This window comes from Lissotriton helveticus, chromosome 2_1 (assembly GCF_964261635.1).
Source record: "Lissotriton helveticus chromosome 2_1, aLisHel1.1, whole genome shotgun sequence".
In the NCBI taxonomy this organism is placed as follows: domain Eukaryota; kingdom Metazoa; phylum Chordata; class Amphibia; order Caudata; family Salamandridae; genus Lissotriton; species Lissotriton helveticus.
In genome coordinates, this window is record NC_136059.1 from 335225084 (window position 1) to 335252582 (window position 27499).

The 27499-nt window shown below is 42.3% G+C and overlaps 1 protein-coding gene across 1 annotated transcript in view; it reads right to left on the minus strand.

Moving 5' to 3' along the window:
* Positions 1-11393: 11393 nt before the first annotated feature.
* BRIX1 (biogenesis of ribosomes BRX1) overlaps positions 11394-27499 on the minus strand; it is a 75052-nt gene continuing 58946 nt past the window's right edge. The window contains exons 5-10 of the mRNA XM_078674928.1: positions 25155-25204; positions 24847-24920; positions 24644-24694; positions 18534-18635; positions 16956-17084; positions 11394-12274 (exon numbers count right to left, since the gene is read on the minus strand). Of these exons, the coding sequence (XP_078531054.1) occupies positions 12017-12274; positions 16956-17084; positions 18534-18635; positions 24644-24694; positions 24847-24920; positions 25155-25204 (664 nt within the window). The 3' untranslated portion in view covers positions 11394-12016. The remainder of the gene's footprint in view (positions 12275-16955; positions 17085-18533; positions 18636-24643; positions 24695-24846; positions 24921-25154; positions 25205-27499) is intronic.

The following is a 27499-nucleotide window of genomic DNA, read 5'->3' on the forward strand; positions in this document are numbered from 1 at the left end:
CGGAGGAAAAACCATACAAAAGGTGCATTGGTCCACGAAGCAACTTGGCTTGTCTGGCTATAGACAAAAGGCTTTTCCAATGTCTACACTGACACTTGGCACCATGTTAAAGGTGCATGTTCATTGGGGCTCAAGTCGGAGTCGGTGGGAATGATCTACAATCTGCATGACTCCTGTTTGTAGGCAAACATGTCATTCCATTGTTGGCTCCTTGCTGCTAACAGGGCTAAACGGGACAGCCCTGGCAATTTTCTCGGAGCAGGACCTTGCCTGGCCGCAAGAGGATGGAAACATTTGCTTGCTTCTTTTATCCCTAGGGGCTCATATTGCAGCACTTGTGCAAAACCGGAGCTCACCATTCCAGCCTCCCAGGGAAACACCCGATGTCCATTATGGTCGGGCAGCCATCTCTTCACCAACAGAGCTTAGAGGTCCCCTTGAGTGCAGACACAATCAAAGATACATTGACATGGTTCACATCAAAGGGTAGTCTTTACTCATCAAAAGGGAAGGTCTTTGCTATCTTGGAGGCCTAAATTGCTTCTTCACCAAATATAAATTTACACTAAAGGTCAACCATGAACTGATTAACGTAACTTTGTGACCTCCATAATGCCTTCTTTTAGGGTGCTCTGAAGGTGACTGGCTTGCTTTTCAACAGGGCAGGCATGAAAGAGGACTTGCGAATGTGGCCATACTTCATTTCCGCCTTTAACGGCTCAGGACTGTTGCAGGTACATTGGCCACCAAACCAGCAAGCACACTGTTTCACTGGGGCATCCAATGGGAAGGGATTCAGAGCCCCTCTTGTTGTGCTTAGTGGTACCTCATATTGATGCAAGCTCCAGAGAATTGAACATCTGGATCCTGAAGGTTTCCCCAATCAAGTGCTTCTTTAACTCGACCAGCAGTTTAACCTGAAAGTGGTGATTTGGCAAGAAAATATGGCATCTCGGTTATGTACCGGTAATCTTCATTACTCAGTCACAGCCTTCCTCATTACACTCCTTGAACTTCAGTCTCCTCTACGTACAGAATTGACCCATATACATGTTTATTTGTTTGCCCCTACCAATATGGTAATACTCAGAATATCCTTTAGTGTGACCTATAAAGGCAGGGCTAACCATACACACATCCAGCTATCCAAACAAACTAAAACAAATTGAAGTTTACACTTAATAATATCCACAGTGTGTGTATATGTATATATTACTTTAAAAGTATGGAGGGAAATTAGGACTCGAAGGAGGAAGACTTACTCGGATTATTTAAGATTACTGGTAAATTATATGATCATTACCATCCTCATCCGTCTTTCTCATTCTAGTACTCATTGTAGGAGCGTATATCAAAACAAGTAAACACAGCAGTTACAAAAAACATAGCACCAATATAGATTGCAATACAAAGTGTCGGTTTATTTACAAACACTACAGTGTCGCTCTACCACTATGGTACTGCAGCTAGAACAGGAGTATGAAAAGATGAAGAAATGACCTCTCATATGTGATTTATAATGAGAAATACATGTACAAGACGAGGCCAGGACCCCGCAGCACATGTCTTTCAGAAAAGCACCCTTAAAAGCTGCCCATGAAGAGGAAATACCTCTGGCCGAGTGACGCTGAATTGTAGATGGTAAAGGCCGAGCAGCTTCTGATAAACTGAACTAATCATCCTTGTCCATCTACTTAAAGTGGAAGCACAAGGCTGGTGACCTTTGTTTGCTATTTTAAATGTAACAAACGAGGACTCCATCTGCCGAAAGAAAGGTTGTTGAGCACAGAACTCCCTGATCAGTCCCTAGAAGGGAAAACAAGGGGCCTGGAGTACTATTTTTCCATCTGCAAAAGTGGTTGCAAACTGTACTCTGAATGTTTTTTGAATGGAATAGTATTTTTTACACTCACTCATGTACTACTGGGTTGATTCACAAGATACCGAATGGCAGGAACTCACAGAATAACCTGCCTGATTAGTCCATTTGTAAGGTCACTATTCGCAACCTCAATTGGCAGTAATCTCAAGGATGGCGGCCTGCCAAGAGAACAGACCAACGATCTTATGATGATGATCGCAATCCAAAAGGAAAACTTTTGGAATAAAAAAAGTAGCTCAGATTTCTTGAAGGAACCAAAGCTTTCCAATTTGCAAAACTTCAGGGGGCGCAGGCCATGGTCCCAAGGGCCACTGCCTTATCCTTCGGAGGTTCCCAACATAATTCCCTAAGGGAAAGGGGCAACAAAGACTTCTTCCCTTTTGCAAATCAATTAGCACCACAATTCTGAGCCAGAACTAATCCCTGGATTACAATAGTAATTGCTGTCCTAAACCTTTGAAAAATTCCTTTCTGAATCAGAAATAGAAGGTGGACGCCCCTCCTATTTGCAGTTTGGTAAGAATTGTAACCAGGCTTTTGTACATAAATCAAAGCCCTTCTTGGTTGCAAAGTTTGTGATTTGCAATTGCAAAAAGAGCTTTGTACTTGAGGGCATAAGTCCTGTGTGAAGACAAGACCACCTTCAACACAAAAGACGGGTAAGGTCTTAACACCACCTTATCAAACAAACTAATAAAATGTTAATGAGAAAGGAGTCCCTATTTCTCCCAATCAATGTCCGAAGAATTGGCCACTGCAAGGATGTAATAAATTATAAGGGCCCTGAAATCAGATGTTCAAAGGGACATCCTCCTGTGATACATTAAGCACTAGAGCCAATTCTCATGAAGGGACCGGAGTATATACAATCAGGCTTATCATACAAGATCCTCTGAGGCAGCCCATTGGCTTCACAACATAGACCGTGCCAGCTGCCTGTCCCAGGAATTTCAGTATGCTACCCTCTTCACAGGAAGAAGCTTGAATAACCCTGGACATACACCAGGGATTGTCTCCAGTGTCTTTCATACACTTTAAAATGGCTTTGACTCCTGGAGTTCTGAACTGACTGAGCTACATCAGCAGAACATCCCAAGATACTAGCCTATGCCTTTCAATTTCCAGACATTTAGGGAGAGACGTTGTTGAGCGATGGCGCAAAATCGGAATGAGAGATACCAGGGAGTAAAGAGCATAGTTAAGAATAGAGTATGAACTGGAGCGATCAGTGACAGGAAAGAGGAGACACAAGAGTCCACAAGAATGTGGAGGAAGGAGAGAGAAAGATCAGAGGATAAGATGGAGGCCCAGAGTACACAGGGAAAGAGTAAAGACTGACGAGGAAGGAGGAAAGCAACAGGGGTGTCAGAGGGAAGGAGTAAGAATAAAAAGAGAACAGGCGGGAGGTTTTAGCCAATGCTGTGCCATGAAGCTTTTGGGTTAAAATGCTTTACAAATCTAAATGAAAATAACCCCATTGCATGACAGACACCACGTGCTAAGTCAGACAAATGTAGAAGATAGGTTGCTAATGAGAGACAGGGAGCTTGGTGGAAAATGGTCACTGATCCCAAACTGTTTAGAGAGATCGGATTATTTTCCATGCTTGATACTGCTATTTTTCAATAAACTGTGTATTATGTTGGTTGTACCTTGTCTTGGTGGTATGCCTTTATGTATTCTTTGAGTCCCCAGGTCTTACACAGCCACACCCAGCCAAACACAAATGTGTTTCAGTGAGATATTGGCAGCCTAATCCCTCTGACCTCATTAGCATAATTAGATTACACCAGAATGCACCTGTGAAGCACAATTATTTAGGAGACTTGATGTTGTGGCCATTGTATATTTACCAGACAATATATGGTTGGTTAGTGTTGAAGAATTATCCTAGGACCTGACGAAAGACTTTACCTCTCATGAACACCAAAGTTTGGATTTTAATCACAATGTTGCATTACTAATTTGAAAATGTACGGATTCATTGCTGAAACCATGTTAGAATGTATAATCTAGCCTTGAGAAAGCCCTGGCTCCACCAGCCATATAGGGCGAAACACGTGGCGACTGTTCACTTTCCCTAATTTGCTTAACGAAAAAACAAAAAACGAGTGAAATTAATACAATAATGTGGTGCATAAAAAGACCTACTTTCACTCAAATCACCCTGGACTAATGAGTGTTATTTGAACAAGGAATTACCCTCTAACAATAATATTCTTTGGAAAAGAGGAACACCTGCTCACAATCCTTCCCTCACCTGTTTATTCAAGGCTGTAAAGGTCCAGAGCCTTGAGCAAAAGTTCCACCTACAACACTAGGGATTCATATCCAGTATCAGGATCTCTGGTCCGTTCACTCGTTCACTCTTTTCACAACCATATGGTTGGTTAGTGAATGCTGGTTGCTACGTATAATGTTTAATACAGCTAGTAACTGCTACGTTTTGTAGGTTTCACCAACAGACAACTTTCGCTTTCAGTAGCAACATACCAATTGTATCCAATATAGACTTAAAGTAGGTTTTGTGTGTGCTCCATGCTCATTATTTTAATAGTCTTCCTCCCTATTCTTGTATTTCTCCCACCCAATGGGCATTTCAGTGCTTGGATGAATTGTATTCTACCACGGACATTAGGGCTTATGCTGCAGTGCTTTCACAACTTCTTTCCTGCAAAATTAGCTATGAGTCTCTGGGGTGAGGTCACAGGTTTGTTGTTTAAAAAGGTTCTTTTAACTTTTGTTATACCCTCAGAAAAAACTGTCTTAGCCTCAAATTGAGGCTTTTTTCTGTTACACCAGGATTTAAAATTGATAAGACCTGTCAGTATCGTCCTCATATATGTTATTTTATTTATTTTAAGAGTTTTATATAGCGCTGGCTAGACCCGGAGGTAGTTGCCAAATTACAAAAAAACATAACATTTAAAACATTTAAAGAACATAGAGGGTAAGTAAAATGGACTGAAAAAAGGTAACGGGGTAGGGAAAGGGGGTAAGGTATGGACACGACGAAGGAACAGTTTGCCCCACGTCCGGCTGGGTAGGTGACGGCCACGGTGGAATCCACAGCCCATCTCCTCTTCAGCTATCAGGTAGCTCCACCGGGCATCCGTCAGATAGCTAGGTCTCAACGGAAAAACATTTAAAGAGCGAACATTCCCAAACCTCCGTTATGTGGAGACTCCCTAAACACTGTGGAATCTCTCAGAGGGGTGTCTGAGACTCCAGGACATGAATGCTAGGATCCCTCCCCAACAAGGGGAGAAGGAGTGCTTTGGTAAGGGGCACATCCCAGTAGGCCAATTAAGGCCTTTTCCACTATATGTGAAACCCTTAACACTGTGGACTCTCTCAGAGGGGAATCTGAGGCTCCGGGGCAAAAATGCTGGATCACTCCCCAACAAGGGGAGAGGGAGTGCTTTGGCAAGGGGCACAAACATGGAGGCCATTTAGGGACAGTTGGGCGGTAGTGGGGGACTGATACAGCAGACAAGGAGAAATGAGAGTAGGTACTCTAGTACTGACGCCTACTGCCCTAGAGCAGCTAACAATGGTAGAAGGGAAAAACCACGAATATAAAATAAGTAGGCTGCCGAACTGAACGTAGTTAATTCAAAGTCAAGAACCCTCATGGTCTAAAATGGGAGGGCCAGCAGAAAGTGAGTTAAGGGTGAAAGAGAGTAGGCAGAATAAGGAGATCGGAGAAACATTGGGAACAAACCATAGCAGAGGGGGAAGGTAAGATGTGGCCCGGGGGAAGGTTTGGTCGCCATTTTAATGTCAGGGCGGTACTGGCAGACTTCACAGGGATGGTCAAACAATAGATAGATGAGGTGTTGCGAGGTACGAACCTTCGTGTTAAAACATACGAGTAAACGGCGGTGTAGAATATGACATAAAAAAATGGGGGTTGGGGGGGGGCAGCGGTATCAGCAATATTCTTGGAAGATGTGTGGATCAGGATAAGTTACTTACCTGTAATCCTAGTTCTCTTCCAGGGGTATAAGCACTGAATATTCCCGCACGTGGGCGGGAATATTCAGTGCTTATGACTATTGATGAGGATCCCCTGGAAGAGAAGTATAGGTGCCACAGCAGCACAGGTGTTCAGTACGTACGCTCGCACATCATCCAGCGTATTTTTACAATATTGTGCCCCACTCTGTCTGTATGGTGTCCCTAGCGTGTCACGGGTTATGGAAGTTGTTGCCAGTTCGCATTGGCATACTCCATGCACTGCAGGGGTACAACGGCTCTCAGTGCGGCCCTGAGGGACAGTGTTATAATGAAGAATAGAAGGGGGGGGGGGTAAGAGGGAGTGCATGACCTGCATTGTAACAAGTGTCTCAAAGTTTTACTTATCTGCGCCGCCATTTGATTTTTGCTTTTACCCGGGTCGCGCCACAGGGCACACACGACAATCGGCGATGAGGCACAAAGGTGAAACCCTGCAGTTATCATCCGTGAAAGTTCCGCTTTCCTTTGCACACACTCACTTCTCGCACAAATAGCAGTCAGTATCTTGCCTGCGTGTGATTTCTCCGATGTTTGGTCAGGAAACACTGGCGGAGTCCATCGTAGTTCGCATTGCAGCTTCCGTGTCCCTCAAAATCAAAGTTGTTTTTGGGCTAACAATAGCGCAATAACTTAAGTCAATCGCAGCACTCTTCGATTCGTTGGCCCCAGGCTCCTCCAGCGGCACCTCACGGCAATTAGCAATCTGATCCCCAGTACGGCAAAGCAATGTCGCAGGGGCAGATCGGAAAATCAGGCCGGCAGGCACACAATTGAGGGGGTGTTCTTCTTGAGATGCCCAAAAGTCGACAAAGCAGGCTAGAGACTCACCCGGCGGAACATGCGGCTTCGGGGCACGGATCCCGCTCGGAGAACTCAGGTCCACTCCAGGGGGATGGTGCTCTATGTCTCGCCACCACAGGCGAAGCTCTCACCTGGCTCTTCAAAATTAACTTGGAAAGCTGTAAGTCCCCAGCAGACAGCACATGCACAATCAGTTGAATGAATCCCCAAAAAACAAACCTACCTTCTGTGAGTAAACACCATGCTCTGCAAAGCACTGTACATGCAGCAGTACCTCTGTAAGGCCTAAAGAAGCTATGAACATATCATTCTGACCTTAACGAAACTATCCCGTCTCCACCTATAAGACCCCATCATATTCAAGATCACCTTCATCACTTACAATGCACCAACCATAACCAGGAGACATTCACCACCTCAGAGCAGATCGCATCACACTACAAGCCAGGACATTGCCAGACTGGAAAACAGACACTCACTACACACAGGGAGAATAAAGAATAAAAACGAGGCCTTCTCGGTCATTGCTTTTAGATTGGTACTGACCTCACTGTGCCAAACATTTTTTTTTTTAAAACACTAATGATTGGACACACCTGCCCAACGGAAGGTGCGGAATATATATGCAGTGTATGCATGTACACTACCACTCACACTAACTTAGCCTTTAATGTGAGATGCAGTTTCCACTCCTGCAACACACAGTAACACACTGGTTGGAAATCTAAAACCGACGAAGGAAATTAAGACAAAAGTAAAAGCCTATCCTTTTGCACCAGGCATGTTAGATGTGTTTGTAAATAAGAAAACAACAATAATTCTTCGTTCTGTCGAACTGGGGAACGTGAGAGTCCAATAAATAATGTGAAAACTGTGGTATATACACTCTACTATAGAGATCCCAGATTCCTACTTACACAATTTGCTCAAACCTGAAGGAGCGATTGTTACGAAATTACTTTCTCGTCGTCTCTTTGCTCTTTTCTCTCCATCTATTTCCTTTCCAAAACCCCTGTTTCTTTACTGAATGGCCAAAAGTGGTTATTCCTGGCTTTCCTGAGGCGGAAGCCGGGGAAAGCTAGCTAGCCGAATCTGTTAATATTTGTTTTTTAAAACTGTCACTTGAGACGATTTTACCCACCTTATTACCGCATTTTCCCCTCGCAGCCAATTAGGCGCTGGTGCGGGGAACAGCCAGAGAGGCAGACATCTTGAGGGAAGTTTTCCGGGTCTAGCTTCTTGGCCCCTCACGCCCTCACCTGTATATAATGGCCATCATTACCCGGGCGCGCCAAGGGCAAGCCCGTCTGCGCCAGGTCGGGCCCAGGGACCACGATCCCTGGTCCAAAACTTCTGGCACGGATTATCTATTCTTCTGCCCAGCTTGGGGAAATCAGAATTGTGAAACTCTCCACATGGATTTCCATAGCTCCAGTTTTTGCCATAAGTGTAATTTTCATCTTGATGTTCCCCAATTATGCAGACGTTTTTCTTTTGGCACTAAGTCTTCTCCTAATTTTATATTCCTCATCTTAAATTGTCGCTCATTAGCTAAGCACAAAAGAGACATCTACGATCTCTTGAATGATGAGCTACCAGACGCCTTGTTTCTCACTGAGACATGGCTACACGATAGTTCAGGCCCAGATATCGCTGAAGCCCTGCCATGCAATTATCCAATAGTCAGGGTGGATAGACTTAATAAAATCAGGGGGGGGGGGGGGGGGAGTGGATTGCCATAATATTTAAAAACTCATTGCAATGAACCCTCTAACCTATTACCCTAAGCAATTGCGAGTCCGCCCTTTTTAAACTCACCTTACTCCCGAATTTTACCCTCACTGGCTTACTAGTCTACCGGCCTCCTGGCCCTATACATTCATGGGCGATACAATTTTCCGACATCATAGCCTCAATACTTGTAAATTCTAGTAATTTTTCTATCTTTGGTGACCTTAATCTTCATCTAGAGGATCCTAAAAACAATATAGGTAAAAATCTTATTGATGACCTTGCGGCTATGAATATCGCGCTATGGAATTCTGGACCCACCCATAAAGGTGGCCACTTACTCGATCCAATATTTTCGAACCTCTCCCATATACATTGCTTCCCCGCACTTCCTCTTCATTGGTCTGATCATTTTTTATCCAAATTTAGTCTGTTTGCTCCTGTTGCCCTGATGCTCCCTAACAGGACATTAACAACCTGCAAAAGAGACTGGAAAAAGTTAGATGTGAACCGCCTTAAGTATGTTCTAGATTCCCAGCTCCTGTGCGATTTTAGAGATATGGACGACATGGATGATGTGTCAACTAAGATAAATACTTGGCTTACGGAGGTTATTGATACTTGTCTTCCCCTGTCGTATAAAAAAGTGAATGCCCACAAATCTCCAGCTTTCTGGTTTAATGAACTGCTAAAAGCGGATAAATCCAAATGCAAACGGTTGGAACGCATCTGGAGGAAAGATTACTCCCTAGAAGCAGGGCTCTCTTATAAAAAAAAGAATTAAAGTCATATCACAAGGCCTGTACCACAACTAGGGCAAGCTATGTCGCTAGGACTGTTGCAGAGGCAACAAATAAATCCAAAATACTTTAGTCTAGTTAAAGAACTAGCAGGCACCCAAACCATTGCCAAACCACCCCCATTGAGCAGCAACCAATGTGATGAACTTGCGCAGTTCTCCACAAAGAAGATTGACAATATATATCTGGACATATCGAAACAGCATAGTAATAGTCTCCAGCAGTGTCCGGTATAAATAATACCAAACATCTTACCGCCTCTCATCCATCTCATACCTATGATGCCCTAATTTCTTGGCCAGATATCAACGCTCAAGGCCCAATGGATAATCTAGGCAAACTCAAATCAGGCTCTCCAGCTGACCCACTTCCTATTTCTGTACTTAAACTACTCGACACTCCTCAGCTTTCCGTGATCTGCAGAACCCTTAATCTGTCTTTAAAAAATTCCACTGTCCCAGCAATGTGGAAACATGCCATGGTGACACCGCTTTAGAAAAAGCCTACGGCTGACCCGAAAATCCTAGCTAATTTCCGTCCTATTTCTCTTTTGCCCGCTTTTTCCAAAATTTTGGAGAGACACGTCCATTTCCATCTCGCCCAGTTTATTGAGGCCAATGACGTACTTCACCCTTCCCAATCAGGTCTCCGCCCTGGGTTTTCCACTGAAACAACTTTGTTGGGCGCTACAGAAATCCTACGCCATCTTATAGATAGAGGAGACACAGCTGCGCTGATTCTACTTGATCTCAGCGCAGCATTTGACACCATCTCTCACACTATACTGATAAAGTCTCTCACTTCAATGGGCATTGGCGGTCAAGCTCTGGGCTGGCTTACATCCTTTCTAAATCACCGCACATTCCAAATCTTCTCAAATACTGCCACTTTCAACATTCATGCGTCCCCTTATGGAGTACCTCAGGGTTCGATACTCAGCCCTTTGTTGTTCAATCTATATGTAACACCATTGGCACATATTGCTGAACAAGGTCTAACTCTGTTCACATATGCAGATGACTCTCATATCACCTTTTCCCTCTCAAATTCGGACCAAGCTTCCATCTACTTTCTTCAATCAGGCCTTAGGAAAATTGCCAATTGGATGAATGACAATTTGCTCAAATTGAACGGAGGGAAAACCGAAGTTCTAATACTGGGTCCTAAACATGACATTTGGAGTTCCAGGCACTGGCCATCAGAGATGGGTCCCCTTCCTCTTCCACCTGACCACGTACGAAATTTGGGGGTTACCATTGACAAAGGTTTAACTATGTAGCCTCAGGTTAGGAAGTTATCGGCCATATGCTTTACCATTCTGCGATGGCTAAAGAAAATCATATGGATGTTGCCCTGCGACACACAGAAGTCTGTGATCAATGCCCTTATAACCTCACGGTTAGACTATGGCAATGTCCTCTACTTAGGGGCAACACAGGCAGTCACTAGACGCCTACAGTGAGTCCAAAATGCCGCTGCAAGGCTGTTATGCAAGTCATAAAATATAACACATTTCCGGGCACCTCCGTGATTTACATTGGCTCAGGGTGGAGTAGAGTCAAGTTCAAAACTCTGAGCTACATGTACAAAATAAAACTGGGTACTGCCCCCAGATACCTACAATCCCTTGTGCATACTTACACTCCTGCACGCTGTCTCCGTTCCTCAGCTCAAGGCTTTTTTAGCCTGCCCAAAGTCAGACTCTCCAGAATGGGCGGAAGGTCTTTTTCACTTTTGAGCCCTAAACCGTGGATTTCTCTCCCCTTGAATATCCGTACTGAAACAAGCTATGCTCGTTTTCACAGAGCAATTAAGACCTGGTTATTCAATCAATAAATCTTTTCTCCATCAAGGTTTTAACTTTTGGTTATCCAGCATACTGTCTCTTTAGCGCCGGGAAACCCTTTTGGGTAGCTGTCGCACTCTATAAGCTTAATAAATAAATACATAAATAAATAAATTAAGCTAGATACCATAAGATCACCTCGGTGGCATTGTACTAAACGATCAGTCTAAAATAATAAATATAAACAGGCACTTTCAAAGTGTAACATACTCCTGGGTGTATTATTTGCAGGAGTAAAGTTCTCAATACATTTTAAAATAAAACCTGTAATACCGTGAATGTTTCTAGTACATAATTTAGAGGACAAACGGGATTGTCTGCAATGAGCAGGAGTTTTGCAAAACCTTATTTATTATTTTCTCCTGATATAGGTATTGCTCCAATATGGAAAACAGTAGTATTACTCTGCTTCTCTTTAATTACACACTTGAACAATTTTTAGGATTTAATACTGACCATATTTAAACAGATGGACAGGCACACACTCCATTGTGAAACGAACATCGAACGTAGACCCTTGAAGTAGTCGGGACTAGGAGTCAGCTGAACACAAGTTCACATAGCGTGGTTGGATGCCTTAGGGCGCAGTATGAGTGAATGGGAGAAAACAATATTAACTGACTCCTGAATTGCAAACCTTTAAGTTGCCCTAGGGACATTGTATGCACAATGTGCATATGCATAGAATATTCACAGATTGCCATCTTCGAAGTTAGCTATAGATTGCAATGTAAGTGTTAAAAACCCGGCTGTACATGCCCATGAATGAATCAAGCCCCAACTAGGCTTGATCCCATCTTTGCATTCTACACCATCTCCGTGGATAAAAACATCCATATTCGTACAAAAATAGCTACATTGAACATTCTGATTCAAAGACCCAACTGTAAGAATCCATCTAGTTTCCCCAAGTGTTATTCCAATAGTCTTTTGGGATCAAGCATTGTTCTTCTTCTTCATCACCATCCTCTGTCGCTTGAATTCTTTGCCTTTTTTCTTTGGTTTGAGGGGCTTCTCTGGTGGACTGGTCTCTATCTGAACTGGCTTCTCCTCAGCATAGGTTTTGAAGACGTCCTCTGTGGGATCTGCTGGAATAATGGCTTTTCCTTCAGTCTGTCTCAATTTTTGCAAGTCCTTCATTTGCTGTTTCTCTTTGAATTTAGCTGCTGTGGCCAAGCGTATCAACCGGCGATGCTAAGGAATGCAAACAACAAACATGTTAGAAAGACATACTTTGACTTCTGCATTTACAAGAAAAACACTTAAAAATTATAAATGCATACTTACAAATTATATTTGCAAAATAAATGTAATTTAAGATTTTCAGAAAATGAAAATTTCAGCACTGATCATAAAAAGTTGTTTCCTACTCAATTTTATAGAATTATGGCACTATCACCTTTAGTGCAGAGAGAGAGTACATGTATTGTGGTCTGATGACTTGTACAGACCTGGAGCAGGCATTAAACGGATACACCGTCACATAACAAGAAACCTATTTTGATATATTCCACCTTAACAGAGGTTAGCTCAGTTTACTAATTCTTATTGTGTTTAATGAAAGTACCAGTAAATGTTTTTCATTGAGATTGATAATGTATGTAATTTGGATGGTATTACCCAAAAAAAAAAAAAGTATAGCAATTTTTCAATAAGCTCCATGATAACCTCTTACGTTGAAGAAAAAGAGAATTGGGTAAGGCACCTATCTACAATGACCGTCAACGACTGCCCACTGATGGTCAACCTCTATACTCTTCAAGGTGAGATCGTACGGAACAGCAACTACTGTGAGGGTAATTAAACCATTCCAGCTGCTACATTATATCCATAAGGTCATAGCTGGAATGCCTATATTGATCTCAGTCTTTGGGGAGTACTGTGGGTCACTTTCAGACTATTGTTTTTTACACGCTGAGACATTCCAGTATCATATGCAACCTGGCAGATAAATCAACCCAAGTGTTCTTGTTTATCTTGTTGGAGTTATTCTCAAGCAAAAATTTGCAAATACATCCCCTGTGTGAGGCACTCCAATCAATCAATCATGCCATTTGTATAGCGCACTACTCACCCGGGAGGGTCTCAAGGCGCTTGGGGGGAGGGGTATGCTACTGCTCGAACAGCCAGGTTTTGAGTTGTTTCCTGAAGGCGAGATGGTCCTGGGTCAGCCGAAGGTGGATGGGGAGGGAGTTCCAAGTCTTGGCAGCCAGGTAAAAGAAGGATCTTCCTCCGGCGGTGGCTCTTCGGATGCGTGGTACGGCTGCGAGGGCGAGGCTGGTGGACCGTAGCTGGCGGGTGGGCGTGTAGAAGGTCAGGCGGTCGTTGAGGTACTTGGGGCCCAGGTCGTGGAGAGACCATACCATTAGTCACCACTAACGTCCACGCACATTTAATTCTTTCCCCTGATATGGGCTTATTTCTTCTTTTTTTAGCTCTCCTTGACAAAGGGCGTGCAGCCCGAAATGCATTGGAGTACGTGTACAAACTGCATCGTCAACCGATTTACAGTGATATGATTGTAATATCATTGAAACATTAACTTAATGAAATAATACGGATGAATAAATCTACATTTCATCATTGAACTTTGTAATCATTTCGATGAACACTTAAGGAGTGCCTCACACAGGGGATGTATTTGCAAATTTTTGCATACACTTATTAGCTTTATATCTCCAGACGCTAGGCGGGACCGCCTCCCTGGAGTGCACCCATCCGCGCCTCAAATCAACATTTAAATCATAACCAACTGCGTTGTGCACCTCCCACCTATTCTCTCTTTTGTTATTCTCAAGCACCCATATCGTGCAGTAACCAGCAACAAACAAACATTGAGGAATCCACCAATCAGCATCCCTGATAACTGCAACACAATTTCTCAGTTACTTTATAATGCAAGAAAGCTCAGTAAAACGCATGTACAAATCTAGTGAAACACCACATGGGAAATTAAATGAACACTTCTTTGTTACCATAAAGCTCAAAGGGAGCATGTGGTCCAAGAGACCAGCATTACCTGACACAGAGACCGACATACAATTTTTAATAAAACCAGCATGTCTCATAGAGGCATGGTTTCGTCAAAGAGCACCATATGTAGTTTTTAATTATGCTGCTCATGCCCTCACAGCTAGTTTGTTAACTAACGTTGAACTGCTCCTGCCGGGTGACAATATAATAATGAATCAAATGCTTTAAAAAAAAAAAAAGAAATTTTTGATGATGGTGAATAAGAATGCCATTTATTTTTAACTCTCTGTTCGGAAAGCTGACCAGGTCGTCCTCACACCTGGCCCATTTCCAAGCTTCTCCCAACATTTACCACGCTTACACGAGACACGACTGAACGAGCAATAACACACTTGAAAATACATACACAGCGTGTGACATCACAACTTTTATCCACGTAATGCACATATCAATTCTGCCTTGTAGGACATTATAACTATGCGCTATAAACAGATTTTCAATGGGAACATATAAACTACTTTAGAAGGGAAAGTGGCAACATTTTATAATTGGCCATGACTTCTAGTATCCTTCACATTTGAGCTATTATGGAACAATATCAATTTCTTCTGAAAAGTCTAGGAGTATTGAGCAGGAGCTGCAACGTGCCGCTACTAACCGGTTGTCTATGAGCTCATTGGGTTTGACTGTTCCAACCGCAGTGTGCGCTCCGCTTTACCCCACAGAGTACGCACCCAAAAACAATGCCTAATGAAATACCTTCCGGCTACTGGATTTGGAGGATCTGTCACATTCCTTGGCTTCTCTTAAACCATCCAACCATTTCTGTAATCCACTCGCCGCCAAGTTGCTCAAAGACCTTGGCGTGGCCCTTCTACCTCTCTGGTCCAGAATCATCCAACAATCTCTTACAGGGGAGGATTCCTAACTGTCTTAAAATGGGGCAAGTCACCCCCATACCCACGAAGCCCAATACAGACCTAACAGATCCCAATCATTTCCGGCCGATTACCAACATCAGCCTTTAGCAAAACTGCTCAAGAAATGGGTCCACACACAGCTCTGTGACCACATCGAGAAATTTCAGCTCCTAGACCAACCTGTCAGGCTTTAGATCAGGTCAGAGCACAGAAACAGCTCTAACTCACATTATTGAGGACGCCTTGAGAGTTCTTGACCAGGATATGCCTTGTCTTCTACTACTTCTGGACTTGTCCTCTGCTTTTGACACGATCAAACATAATAACTTGATTAACCTTCAATATAGGATGGGGTTATCTGGCCCCGTCTTAAATTCCTCCTCTTTCCTGAATAACAGAACACAAAGAATCAAAGTCAACCTTTCTTTGGCTGCCAGCACCTCGGTCTCTATTGGGGTGCCTCAAGGATCTGCCTTCTCGCCCAGCCTCTTCAATCTAATCATGGAACCTCTAACTGCCATTCTGAATGACTCAAACATTCAGTACCACATGTACGTGGATGGCACTCAACTGAATTTGAAGAGGTCCTCTCCAGAATACACTAAAACTCTTAATGGAGCGCTTAAAAAAAACTCAACAATGGATAACACTTAACCATCTATTACTTAATTCCCTCAAAACAGAATTTCTCCTGATTAACCTCTGCAACCATGAGGCCCTCCACGCAAAACTAGATCAAAAAAATCTCTGCACTTAACTGCACCCCGCATATGGTGGACTTCGCTTGCTCTTTAGGTGTCACCCTGGACAAATTTCTTAACATGCAAGGTCACATCAGTACCACCATTAAGGGTGACAATCGGCTCAACACTCTTAGGACAATCAAACCTTTCCTACCTCCCGAGCGCATCCAGTCAGCAGTCCAATCCTTAGTTATCTCACAAGTAGAATACGGATTGGTGACCCTATCTGGGCTTCCTAAATCTAAGTTAGCTCCACTAAGAGCTACTCTGAAGGCCTCTGCCAGACTAATCACAGGCGCCAGAAAGCATGATTATATCACACCTGACTTAGTCCTGCTTAACTGGCTTCCCATAGAAGAAAGGATCCACTTCAAGATAGCCTGTCTGACACTCAAAGCTATTAACTTCAATATCCCAGTTTATCTGGCAAAAAAACTCGAGCTCTCCGGATCCAGGCGAAACTTAAGAAGCTCCAATACCCTTCTACTGACACCACTGAAATTTAAAAAAAAACAAACAAAGAAAAACTTACAATGGCACCTTCGCAGGGCTGGCTCCAAGAACTTGGAATGCCCTTCCAACGGGGATCAGAGCCAACTCCTCGACTGCTTTCTTAAAAAAACAGGTCAAATGGCTACTGTTGAAAGAACTTCTTCAGCAATAGCCTCTATGTCATTTGCTAGACACTTCCCTCTCGCGCTTGACAATCATTTTTACTTTGTGTGTTGAAATGTATGCTTGACAATTATTTTCACTTTGTGCTTGAAATATGTGCTGGACAATCATTTTTACTTGGGCTTTAAAATGTATTTTGTCGTTCTTTGGAAGTAGACCGATGATAAAACTGCTAATCAGCCCCATCTAGTTGGGCTTTTATCTGTTAGTTCTCTAGCTACCTCTTATTCCCCTAGCACCCACATTTACTTTTATGTTTCAGGTTACTCTCATGTTGCTTTATTGTATTGTACTTGTACTGTTTCTTCACGCCAACGTTAGTTTTCCTCTTTGTACAGCGCTCTGATACCAGTCTGGGTCTTGTTTGCACTTTATAAAACTTTTCAAATAAAATAAATAATACTCCAATTGGCTCAAAGTGTTAACAATGTTGTCCATTTACATATACATTTCAACCTAACATTTCTATAGGTGCTCTCTACTTAAATGTGCTCATTTCATCAGCCTCTGAAGGCTCAGATGCAGGGGTTCAAGTCAGGATGCAGATGGCTAAAAGGGGTTTACCATGTTTGGAGACTGATAATGTGGGTTTTCATACAAAGTTGGCCCCCCGAAGCTGCCTTGGAAAATCTTTATCAGATTTAAAACAAAGCGAGGACCAATTTCAACAAGAGCCGCATCTTCTTCAATAATCTGGAAGAAAAAATGCCAATCCTTAAATTACAATCCGGCAAACAACGATTAATAAAGATTGTGTGAAGGAACCTATAAGAGACAAGTCTAGGTTTGTTTTTGCATACTACCTTTAGCTGTAAATCACTGCCAGACTTAGTCCAGGACACACAAACATTCCATGAATCTCCACCAGTCACATGTCAATGTTTAACAAAAATATCTTCTAAAAGAAATATTATTGATATGGGAGACAGAAATATTGTATATTTTGATGTAGATTTTCTATCATTAAATAGAATGAGGGGGGGATACTTTGGTAAACAATATTTAGGACACAATATTTCTGTTGGACAATGTTTTGGTTATCATCACATTTTCATAGCATCATTCCCACTCAACATTACACAGTAGAGTAAACCATGCCAACACAAATGCCAAGTCACAATAGAATTCTTACGTCCTAGCACTACAGAGACCATGAGAAGAAGGGGTTTGTTTGCCTATAAATTAATACATTGGCTCATCTTTTCAGTGTTAGTGGTGAAATGTATAGATTCGAGAGTCCTCTGGAGCTGTGGTGAAAAGTGAGTAGAATAAGGTCATAGATGACTACAAGGTTTCAACCATAGAATAATGAACGAAGATGCAAGCACGGAAATAAATATAGTGTGGTGGGGCAGGGAATAAAGGTCTTATTTTCTTGTATGATTCAACTGCAAACAATGGGAAGATATCCAGGAATTTCACTGAAGATAAACTGATGAAAATAATCTAATGGAGATAAGGAGGAGAAATTGTAGATTTTAACATCTTCTCCATGGAATGCCACACACATTTAATGAAGAGGCAGTGGAGAAGGGCGGATGCAGACAATTATGTGTCGCAGAACGGGGTCCTGGTAATCTCCAAGTTAAATAGGGAAGGGAGAGAAAATGTTCCACAAGTTAAATAATATGACCAATTAGAAATGTGTTCATTAATCTCTCGGGGGACACTGGGATAATCCAAGAAAGGAATAGCCAGATAAAGTGAGACAGAAACACAGAAAAAATGTTTGCATAATGGAAGGGCATTGCTTAATTAGAGGGGAACAGTTTTTGTAGAACGAGTGAAGAAAGATTTAAGAGGGCACAGAAGAGATTCACTTAGCAGCAACCCAGTGGCTTGTAAAGCACCCGTGTTCACGTAAATTGAGGGAATAAAGAAACTGTATGAAGGAAACAGGCCGGTTTTTTTTTTAACTAGGGTGGCATTTCAAGGATGCTATAATGCATTGCAAAAATCCACAGGAGAGAGGTTAAAAATTGCAGTAAAGTAAAGAGGGCAGGTTTGACTCTTACTGGAGGACATCAGGGAAACATTGAGGGTATTAGCTGGTTTAGTGCCTTGCAGATAAGTGGAGAGTTCAGTTTTAGAGATTGGTAAAAAGGAAGAAAGTGAGATCCCAAGGACATCAACACAACTAACCTGAAAATTTCGGAACCAGATCCTGTTATCAGCTACAGTGAAGCTGAAAACATGATCTACGAACGGCTGACTTTTTGGGTGATACCGGGGCGTGGAAAATATCTAAAGGGAAGAAAAGATTAAAACAGACAATGCGTTTAAATTAACATCAGGATTTGCAATATATTGAAACATAACCAGCTCATAGTCTGTCCACACCACTGCTCATTAAATGTTGTAACATAATATCAAAATACTAACACCGTGGAGCAGAGGGTACACAAAAGAGCACTGAAAATGCATTGCAAATCAATGATCTATTTATTGTTAAGTTGTGACAAAGTTTTAAGAAAGAAACACTTAAACACCTTAACCTTGTTGTACGTTTGGCCTTGGCCATTACCTCAGCTGGGGAGGTTTACCATTCTAATTTACGCCTTAAACACTCTGGGGCTCGCTCCAAGGTGTAGTAATGGCAAAGTGTCCAAGTCTGCATTTGACATGATTTTCACACTATTTTGTGAAGTAGTTAAACACGAAGACTGTAGACTTTCATATAAATACCTCTTTATTGTTAAGGTATATTATGAAGCATAGAGTATACAAGTACAGAGCCCAAAAGAAGACATTTAGATCCTACTACTCTCTAGTGCCATCTTTCCAGCAAGGAGTCTAGAACCTACACGTCATACCTACAGTCACATGCACAGGACCACAGACCATACCACACATCTACCCTTCACAGACATTTACCCAACACAAAGTAAAACTCGCAATACATAAACAACAAGCAGCGCGCACACACACACATACATTAAACCAATAAAATATTTAAGCAATAAATCTCTTGGGTAATCTCTTAACACGAGAACTCCTCCTACGAATCTCAACCAGATTTCCACTGAGTAGGAGTACTTTTGGACTGCGCATTTTCCACCAATCCTGTGTTTCAATCAACATCCTTCTCAGCTCTCACAATGACCTTAGCCACACAGGATAAGTTCCACCGTGGACGGTTAGCATACAGCACAGAATTCCCATACACTCTTTCCGCCTGAATAATATCTCTGCTTTTGAGAAAAGGTTTCTCTAAATGTAAAGTATCCTTGATATGAACCCAATCACAAACTTGCACCACCACGGCATTCTTGAGTTTCCTCTTACCTTCCAGAACATCCTCCACCTGAAGCCTAATGGCCTCATCACCTGCCACTCAGGCTCTCTCAGCCAATACCTGCACATCAATCACACCGGACATTCAATTTGGACACAGACAAGACCTCACACTCCTCCGGCTCATCAACTTAAAGGGTATCTGTCCACCAACACTTTGTTAAATCTTACAACTTTACTGTTGAATTTTGGGCAATACATAGGAGTACGTACATGCTTAATTTCATGTTTTAGAAAAAATCCTGCATTGGCGCTGAAATTAATTGTACCCCATAGGCAGATAAAACCTCTGCAGGAATACCTTCTTTGTAAAACATTTTTTTGAAACATTTCAAAACACTTGTAAGCATTGGGCTCAGCTACTCCTTTCACCTCCACCCATCTAGATAACTGGTCGATCACAGTAAAATATTGCATCTGCAAGGATAAAACATTAAATGATCCAAAAATCCCCCAAAAAATCAATAGATACTTTTTTGCCAAACACTCCCTGGACTCAAAGGACCGAATAAGAAAGTTGTATCTACAGTGGCATCCAGCAGAGACAGCGATAGGCATACAGCCCAGATGCACAGAGAGAACACTCTAAAGTGACCCTCACTGATCTCATGGGATCTTACCCTACCTACTAGGGAAGTTCTACTACCTCCATTTATCCGGGGGCACTGAAATTTTCGGGCCACTGTAAATGCAACTTTCTTACTCGGTCCTGACGAAGCTCCCTAGATCTCCGCCTGAGAATTACCGAGCTACCAAGGGGCATAATACCTCTTAAAGCAGCACCATACACTTTGTTTTAATAATGACAGAGGGATCATCTTAATAAAAATTAATCACTCTCCCTCCAGCCATTTTTTAAATACACTCTCTAGGACTTCACTGCCACTTACACCCACGCATCCATACAGTTTCATCAGAAGATCTCAGAAAAAGAGACCCTTCGGTGGACCCGTAGGGTATTGCAGCGCCGGCCCGACGAGGAGCAAAAGCCCAATGATGAAGCATGATATCCTTCGGGGTGTGTGAGGGCATCACGATGAGGGCACACTGCGCCCCACAATTACTTCCCTTCTTTCTCTCTCTACTTATACCAAAAGGGATTCACCGTTTCTAAGTTTAACTTCGGTAGCACGGGTTACCGGACCTTTTGAATAGTTCCTAGAGTCCCCCTCTTTTGATAAATAGGATAAATGTTTTGCAGCCTGCCACATATGGTTGCAGAGCTGGGGCAGATACCATGTGTTCCTTGATGAGATCAAAACTCTGCTGACATTTGGTTGACCAAGTGAAATCTGTATTTTTGGGGGGCAAATTTCAGGAGCATTCTGTCAAATCAGAGCAATTTTGTAGAAATGTGGAGTAAAACTCCCACATCCCCAACAAATATCTAAGTTGATCTTTATCTTAGGGATGTAAAGGCTTTACAATTGCCTTTACCAAGCCTGGCTTGGGTTTGACACCCTCAGATGAAAGAATGTGACCAAGGTACTCCACCTCCTTAACTGCAAAAACACATTTGTCTTTTCTCAAAGTAACACCACTCTCACATAACACCTTTAACACTAGTCTTAAAGTATAATAGTGCTCCTCCAAAGTGTGGGCAAATAACAAAACAAGTCTTGGAATGCCACAACAGTTTTCAACCCCCGCAACATTTTTGTCATAAGCTTCTGAAAAACCAATGCAACAGAGATGAGGCCAAATGGCATCTCGCTAAACTGGAAAGTACCATCAGGTGTAACAAAAGCAGTCAAATAACGGGACTCAGCTCCCAACATCACCTAGTGATGTGCCGCTTTCAAATCCAGTTTCGTATACCATCCGGTGTGACCTACTACAGTTGCCATATCTTCGATGCTTGGAAGAAGAAAACTTTCCACCCAAATTGCATTGTTTACACTCCTCAAATTGATACAAAGTCGTAACTTCCCAGAACTCTTCTTCATTAGAATCTCTGGAAATAACCATAAATTGGCATCCACTGGTTCAACGATGCCATCTTGTGGTTTTCTTTTTTTGATTAAATATTTGTCAAATCACCTACTGCGAAGTTTAATAGGCACGCATCCATCCAGAACCAGGATGACATGTTTAAAATTCTTAATCACACCCACCTCATCAGTGAAAACTTTACTATTCTCAGAAATTCAATGGGCATTCTCACTGAAAATCACACCCCCAATGTCAATACTTCCCTCATGGGTAGCAGCAGGCTGTCGATCAGGTTTAACAATACCAAAACCAGCCGAGGGCCACCGACCAAGTATATTTAAACCTCTTTTTAGTTACAGAAACCTTTCCCTTGATTGTCTTCTTAGAAAATCCAATGGTTGCCCAAAAATAGCCATGCAAATGGGATCCGCTTCCTTCAGAAGCAGGCGCGACCACATCCGGAGGGAGAAAAACTTGATCGGACCATTTTTCCTTACATTTTGTAATATCAATAATGGTTACGTTGGCCCCTGAATCAACTAGCAAGGGAAAAAGGACACCATTAATGGTGAACTCCACCAACGGATCACTGTAACAGTGTTTAATGCCCCTTTTGCTTCCACCACATTCACTGTCAACCCTAATTCCTAAAATTATTCTCTACATGTTGAAAATCATTATCCTACTCCTGACTTTGCACAGCTCTCATGTGCATCCCTCTCAAGCTACCTCTTACCAGTGCCACGTCTACCAGCCCTACACACCTTCCCTAAAATACCCAAGTCTGTTGCACTTCCAGCACTCTTGTGAAACAGCAGGACAATTCTTAAAGGAAGACATATAGTACAATTAACCATATCTAAAACAGAGTTTTTTTAGAACTTCCTTCCCCTTTCATTGAAGACGTGGTCCCAGATTCCTCCCTACCTGACTGCTGACCTTTATTAGGCTAAATTAGGTTGTCAGCCCGGTTAATACTAGCAACCTGTTCAGCACTATATTAAAATATGTTTGAATCTTCTCTAGAAGACTCTGTTCTCTTTGCACTATCCACCACTTCATCGAAGGTGGAATTCTTACATGCTAACAGTCTTTCTTGGATTTTTTTTTTTGGGAGCTGCAACTCACCAGCAACTGATCCCTGATAAAAATCACAATAGGAGGCCAACCCTTTTAAATACGTTGTGTATGTGTCAACGGACTTAGATGGTGCTTGTACACTGGTAAAAAATGTATGTCTACGCACGTGAAGATGAACTCTGCCCTCAAAATGAACTTCCAATTGTTTAACAGCAGTTTGATACTTGTCTAACTCATCAGCTCTGCTAGATCTATATCAGGTAAATGATCAAAAATATTTTGACATTCTACACCCCCATATAATACGGTAAATGTATTTTCCCATCAGGGTGACATTTTTGACCATCCATAAACTAAATGGGCGATAAATGATCTGACCCACAGTCTTCATTTCACTTGTGGCTCCCCAGGCTCCTGGAAAAAAGGGGCAGTTGGAGTTACAGTTTGCATCCTGTTGACCAACAATAAATAGAATGGTCAATAAATGTTTAACAGCACAACCTATAATAATAATCAAATGATAAAAATAACCTGTAGCGTGTTCATCGCTGAAATATCAGAGTACAGTGAAATTAGCACAATAGTAAGTGCGCCAAACGCTGAAAAACTGGAGACTGTTGACCTGTGATACTCTTTAACCCCTCGCGTGCTTGTGACGGAACCATTCCGTTACGAGCCACGGTGGGGCTGTGCTGGTGACGGAATGGTTCCGTCACGGCCCGGCTGATTTTGCGCCTGCGCGGCGCGTTCTATTGAGCGGACGGGGCCATTCAGTCACAAGCACAGCGCCACCGCGGCTCGTGACGGAATGGTTTCGTCATGAGCATGGCGGCGCTGCGCGCCCCCGCCCCGCGGCGGAATTACCGCCACAGCCAAGGGGTAAAAATAAGCAATAAGCGTAGTAATCGCTGTTAATGCTTAAAGACTCCACTAGATGGTGCAACTGCAAAACAAACAAGTGTGCCAATCACTGTTAGCACTTGAAACCTCCAGGAGGCAGCATTACACTATAAAGCCCGGAAACAGTCTACCCACACGAAGACCAACAAGAACAGCTACCATGCACAAGCCACCCATAGACAGCGTGCTGCCAGATGAACACAGCGAGGTAACGTCTCGTTTAACAGCAAACTAGCCTCCCAGCTGCTTGAGTGCAAACCAGACGCAAGTACTTTGATGTTCCTTTTTAATGTTTTTTTTTACTTGAGATGGTCTCTTAAAGCAGCCGCACAAGAACTGCGTGGCAGACACTTGATGAGAAAACAATGTTGCCGGCTCGCACACAAGTACTGCCGCACGCCATAGGCAAAGCCTCAGAGATGACTCGAGAGCATGGCTATGCGCGACGCGACAGGCAAATCAACCGCAGAAAGCTTCCTTGAGCCAATGGCTTCACGCACTAAGACAGGCAGGTTAAATTTAATAAATGCGCTGCAGCGTGCTAACAGCCACAACGAGCACCGCACTGCAAATATACAGTTACCAGCTGCTGGGAGATTTTTTTGGACACCCGCTGTGCCGGCTACAACCAAATTCAGTAAGCCACAAAGAAATGGTCTCCTGGGCTCACATCAATACAATCAAACCAATTTAGCATGCTGTAACACTCCCTGATGAGGTGCTCACGATCCTGGTGTGCTCCTTGTTGCTAAATGTGAATAAGCTGAACTCAGAGACTGTAGACTTTCATATGAATACCTCTTTATTGTTAAGGTATATTATGAAGCATGCAGTATACAAGTACAGAGCCCAGCCGAAGACGTCCACATCCAACAGCTCTTTAGTGTCATCTCCCCAGGATTCCAGCCACACGTCATACCCACCGGACCACAGACTACAATAACATTTTTTTCTAAATGCTTTTTAAACTAAATGTTTCCTACATATCACTTACTAACTCAAAAATGCCTTGAACATTTAGTAAAGATATGAATAATCAAACCAACCTGAATAAAAAGCTCTTTCAAAAGAGCATAATGAGGCTCCTTATCAAAGATCTGTAAAACAGAAAAAACATTTAATATAATAGAAACGCAAAACCTTCCTCTTCAATGTCTGAACTGATATAACAACTCATTAACATACCGTAATAAAATCATTTTACTATGAAAGTGCTTAAAAGGTAACTTTGGCTGACCATAGAACATACCGGGTCGAAAGACAAGAGTGGCCGGGATCCTTTCAGACAGTTTCCAGTCATCTTCAGCTCTGCCAGGGTGTGAACTTGAGTAAACCAAAAAATGAGCATAATTCAAATTCATGCAAGAAGGTTTATAAAAAAAAAAATTATATACATACATGATACATTTAGTCTCCCTCCCCTGCCGCTGCTAGCGCCGGGACACCCCCGTCGGGGGTAGCCGTGCACTGTATATATGATAATAATAATAATAACAATACATACACTCCCCCAAACGTAGCACAAAGTCAGTTGTAAAAACAGACGTTTGTACTTACTATTCTGAACTAAAAATTTAGCTGACGGCCCTTGTGGAGAATTTGAAAACCTGTAAGAACAAAAACAAAGATTTATGGGTACAGAGTAACTTAACCAGTAATAAAGGTTTCAGAAAGAGAATACAAAAGTCAAGCAGAATGGTAATCCTGAAACAGTTCTGTTAGTTTGTGAAAGAAAGGGCAAACATTGTATAGCAGGATTTCTCGGTTTTTGAAAAAAAGTAAGATTTCAAATCAATGCTTAAGAATATGAAATTCACACTTCGAAACATTTCTGTAGCTGCATTCGTCTGTTCATTCCCCAAAGTTACCAAAACAGTAAACAAGCATTGCCAAAGCTAATAGGGCTTGTCTTTTGACTTTCCCAATGATTTGTCGGTCATGTTTAAACATGCATTTATCACGATTCAACGGCAGCCCCAGAGGGAGGTTTTGCATGATTCACCATGCATGGGAGGTCACAGGACACACCTTTTTTCTTTTGAATTTACTGTTCCAAGATGATGGATACCGTTATTGGGGCAGTAAAGAACAAAAAGTATATGAGATAAGCATTGGCAAATCCAATAAGCTTCACCTTCTGGCTTTGCCAAAGATTTTCCCAATGTTCGTCAGCATTGGCAAAATGAAAAATACAATGGTAACTGCTGATGCCAAACAAAATTAGTAAAAATGAAAACTGTGCGATGAAGTACACATGCACAGGTGTGGTCACTCAAGTGATTGTATGCAGCCTAATGCTTTGGTGCCCCAGCATGATGACATTTGCGCATTTGTCACCATGCATGGGCACATATGAGTCTGGAGGCTGAGGTGCCCATTTTCTTCTTTCTGAATTACCGTTCCAAGATGGCACATGTCCATCTTTGAGCAGCAAATAAAAATATATGAACGTGTGCAAAAGTTCTTTCCTTAGAAAGGGGTGGCCTGACACAAATTGCAGATTTTGGACCCTCCAGAAAAACAAATTTAAAAAGAAAGTGGAAGAGCAATGGTGGAGCAGGTAGACCCGCCAAGCAGTTGGAATATAAAAATTACCCAAAAAGCTCATCTATGGGGATGTGAATGGAGACAGAGCACAAAAGCAATAAAACCCATACACTCCTATGAGGTGATGAAAGAAAACGAAAAATTAGTTCCCAGATGTGGAGCAAAGGAAGTATGCTCCAGGGAGGGACAAACACATTAAGAGTACAGAAATCCATTGAATTAAAAACAAGCACATGAGACGGACAATTAAGTCAACCTTTTGTTAGCAACTGGCTAACCTAAAGCGCACTCCAAGTATTGAAATTATACACAATAGTTTTTCAACAACAGACAAGTAAAGGCAGTCTTTAGGTGAGACCGAAAAAGACCACTGTGTCTGCAGACCCAGAATGAAACTCATGCTCTACCAAGGCGGTACTTTAAGCCTGTGTCATTTAGTGCTAGTCAGTCTGTAAAGTCGTGCAACAAAAACAACACTTTGTAATACATAAAATTAGGGTCCAATACCGAATGCAACAGGAAAACTACAATGAGATCAGTCAACAAAGATAACTGTTTTGTGGGGGTTTGACTTATGATCAGGTCCAACAAATGCAATATGGACTGAAGCAGGTAAAGCGCTATTGCTGGGTTTGTGCCTGGCTGGTTAAGGAAGGCATGCAAGTGTTATGCTTCATGAATGGATTAGACTCTGCAACATTTTCCTGCTGTTTTTAACGGTTTTACAGTATTCCAAATATATTACTTAATCAATACGTCCCTGTAGGGGTACATATACAGTGGTACTTATACCCAAGGCAAACACAAAAATCACTAACCACAATGATAGTGAAAGTAAAGCTTTAGTCATATACTTTCTTGCTTTTTGAATTGTTTCCAAACATTAGTTATGCTGTCCAAGCGAACATTGAACATATACAATACAAAACACGAACATTTGTGCAGGACTGATATACATTAAAACATACATACAAAAATGCGTGATGAAACAATTATTGAAGAATGTCAACTATATGCGCAATAGTCCGATAGGTTAATCAATTAGATTATGGTCCTAGTAGACTTTGTGCAGTCGAATCTCAAATGAGGTGCGTCGACGTTTCGACCCTAGGGGGTGATGCGCTGGTTTATGCGCATCAGGGGCGGGTCTTCATCAGGACTGGATAGATGCGGGACAGCCTATGAATGCAATGGACATGTGTCAGGGGTGGGTCAGTGTTAACGTACAGGTGAGTTGAGGAACCTTAATATGCTCACCTTCTGAGGACTAAGATTCCTCTTTGATGTCTGGTCCTGTAGTTGGGACGGTGCTGGTCAGCCGACTCAGTACCTATAGCTGTGCTTCTATCTTATCT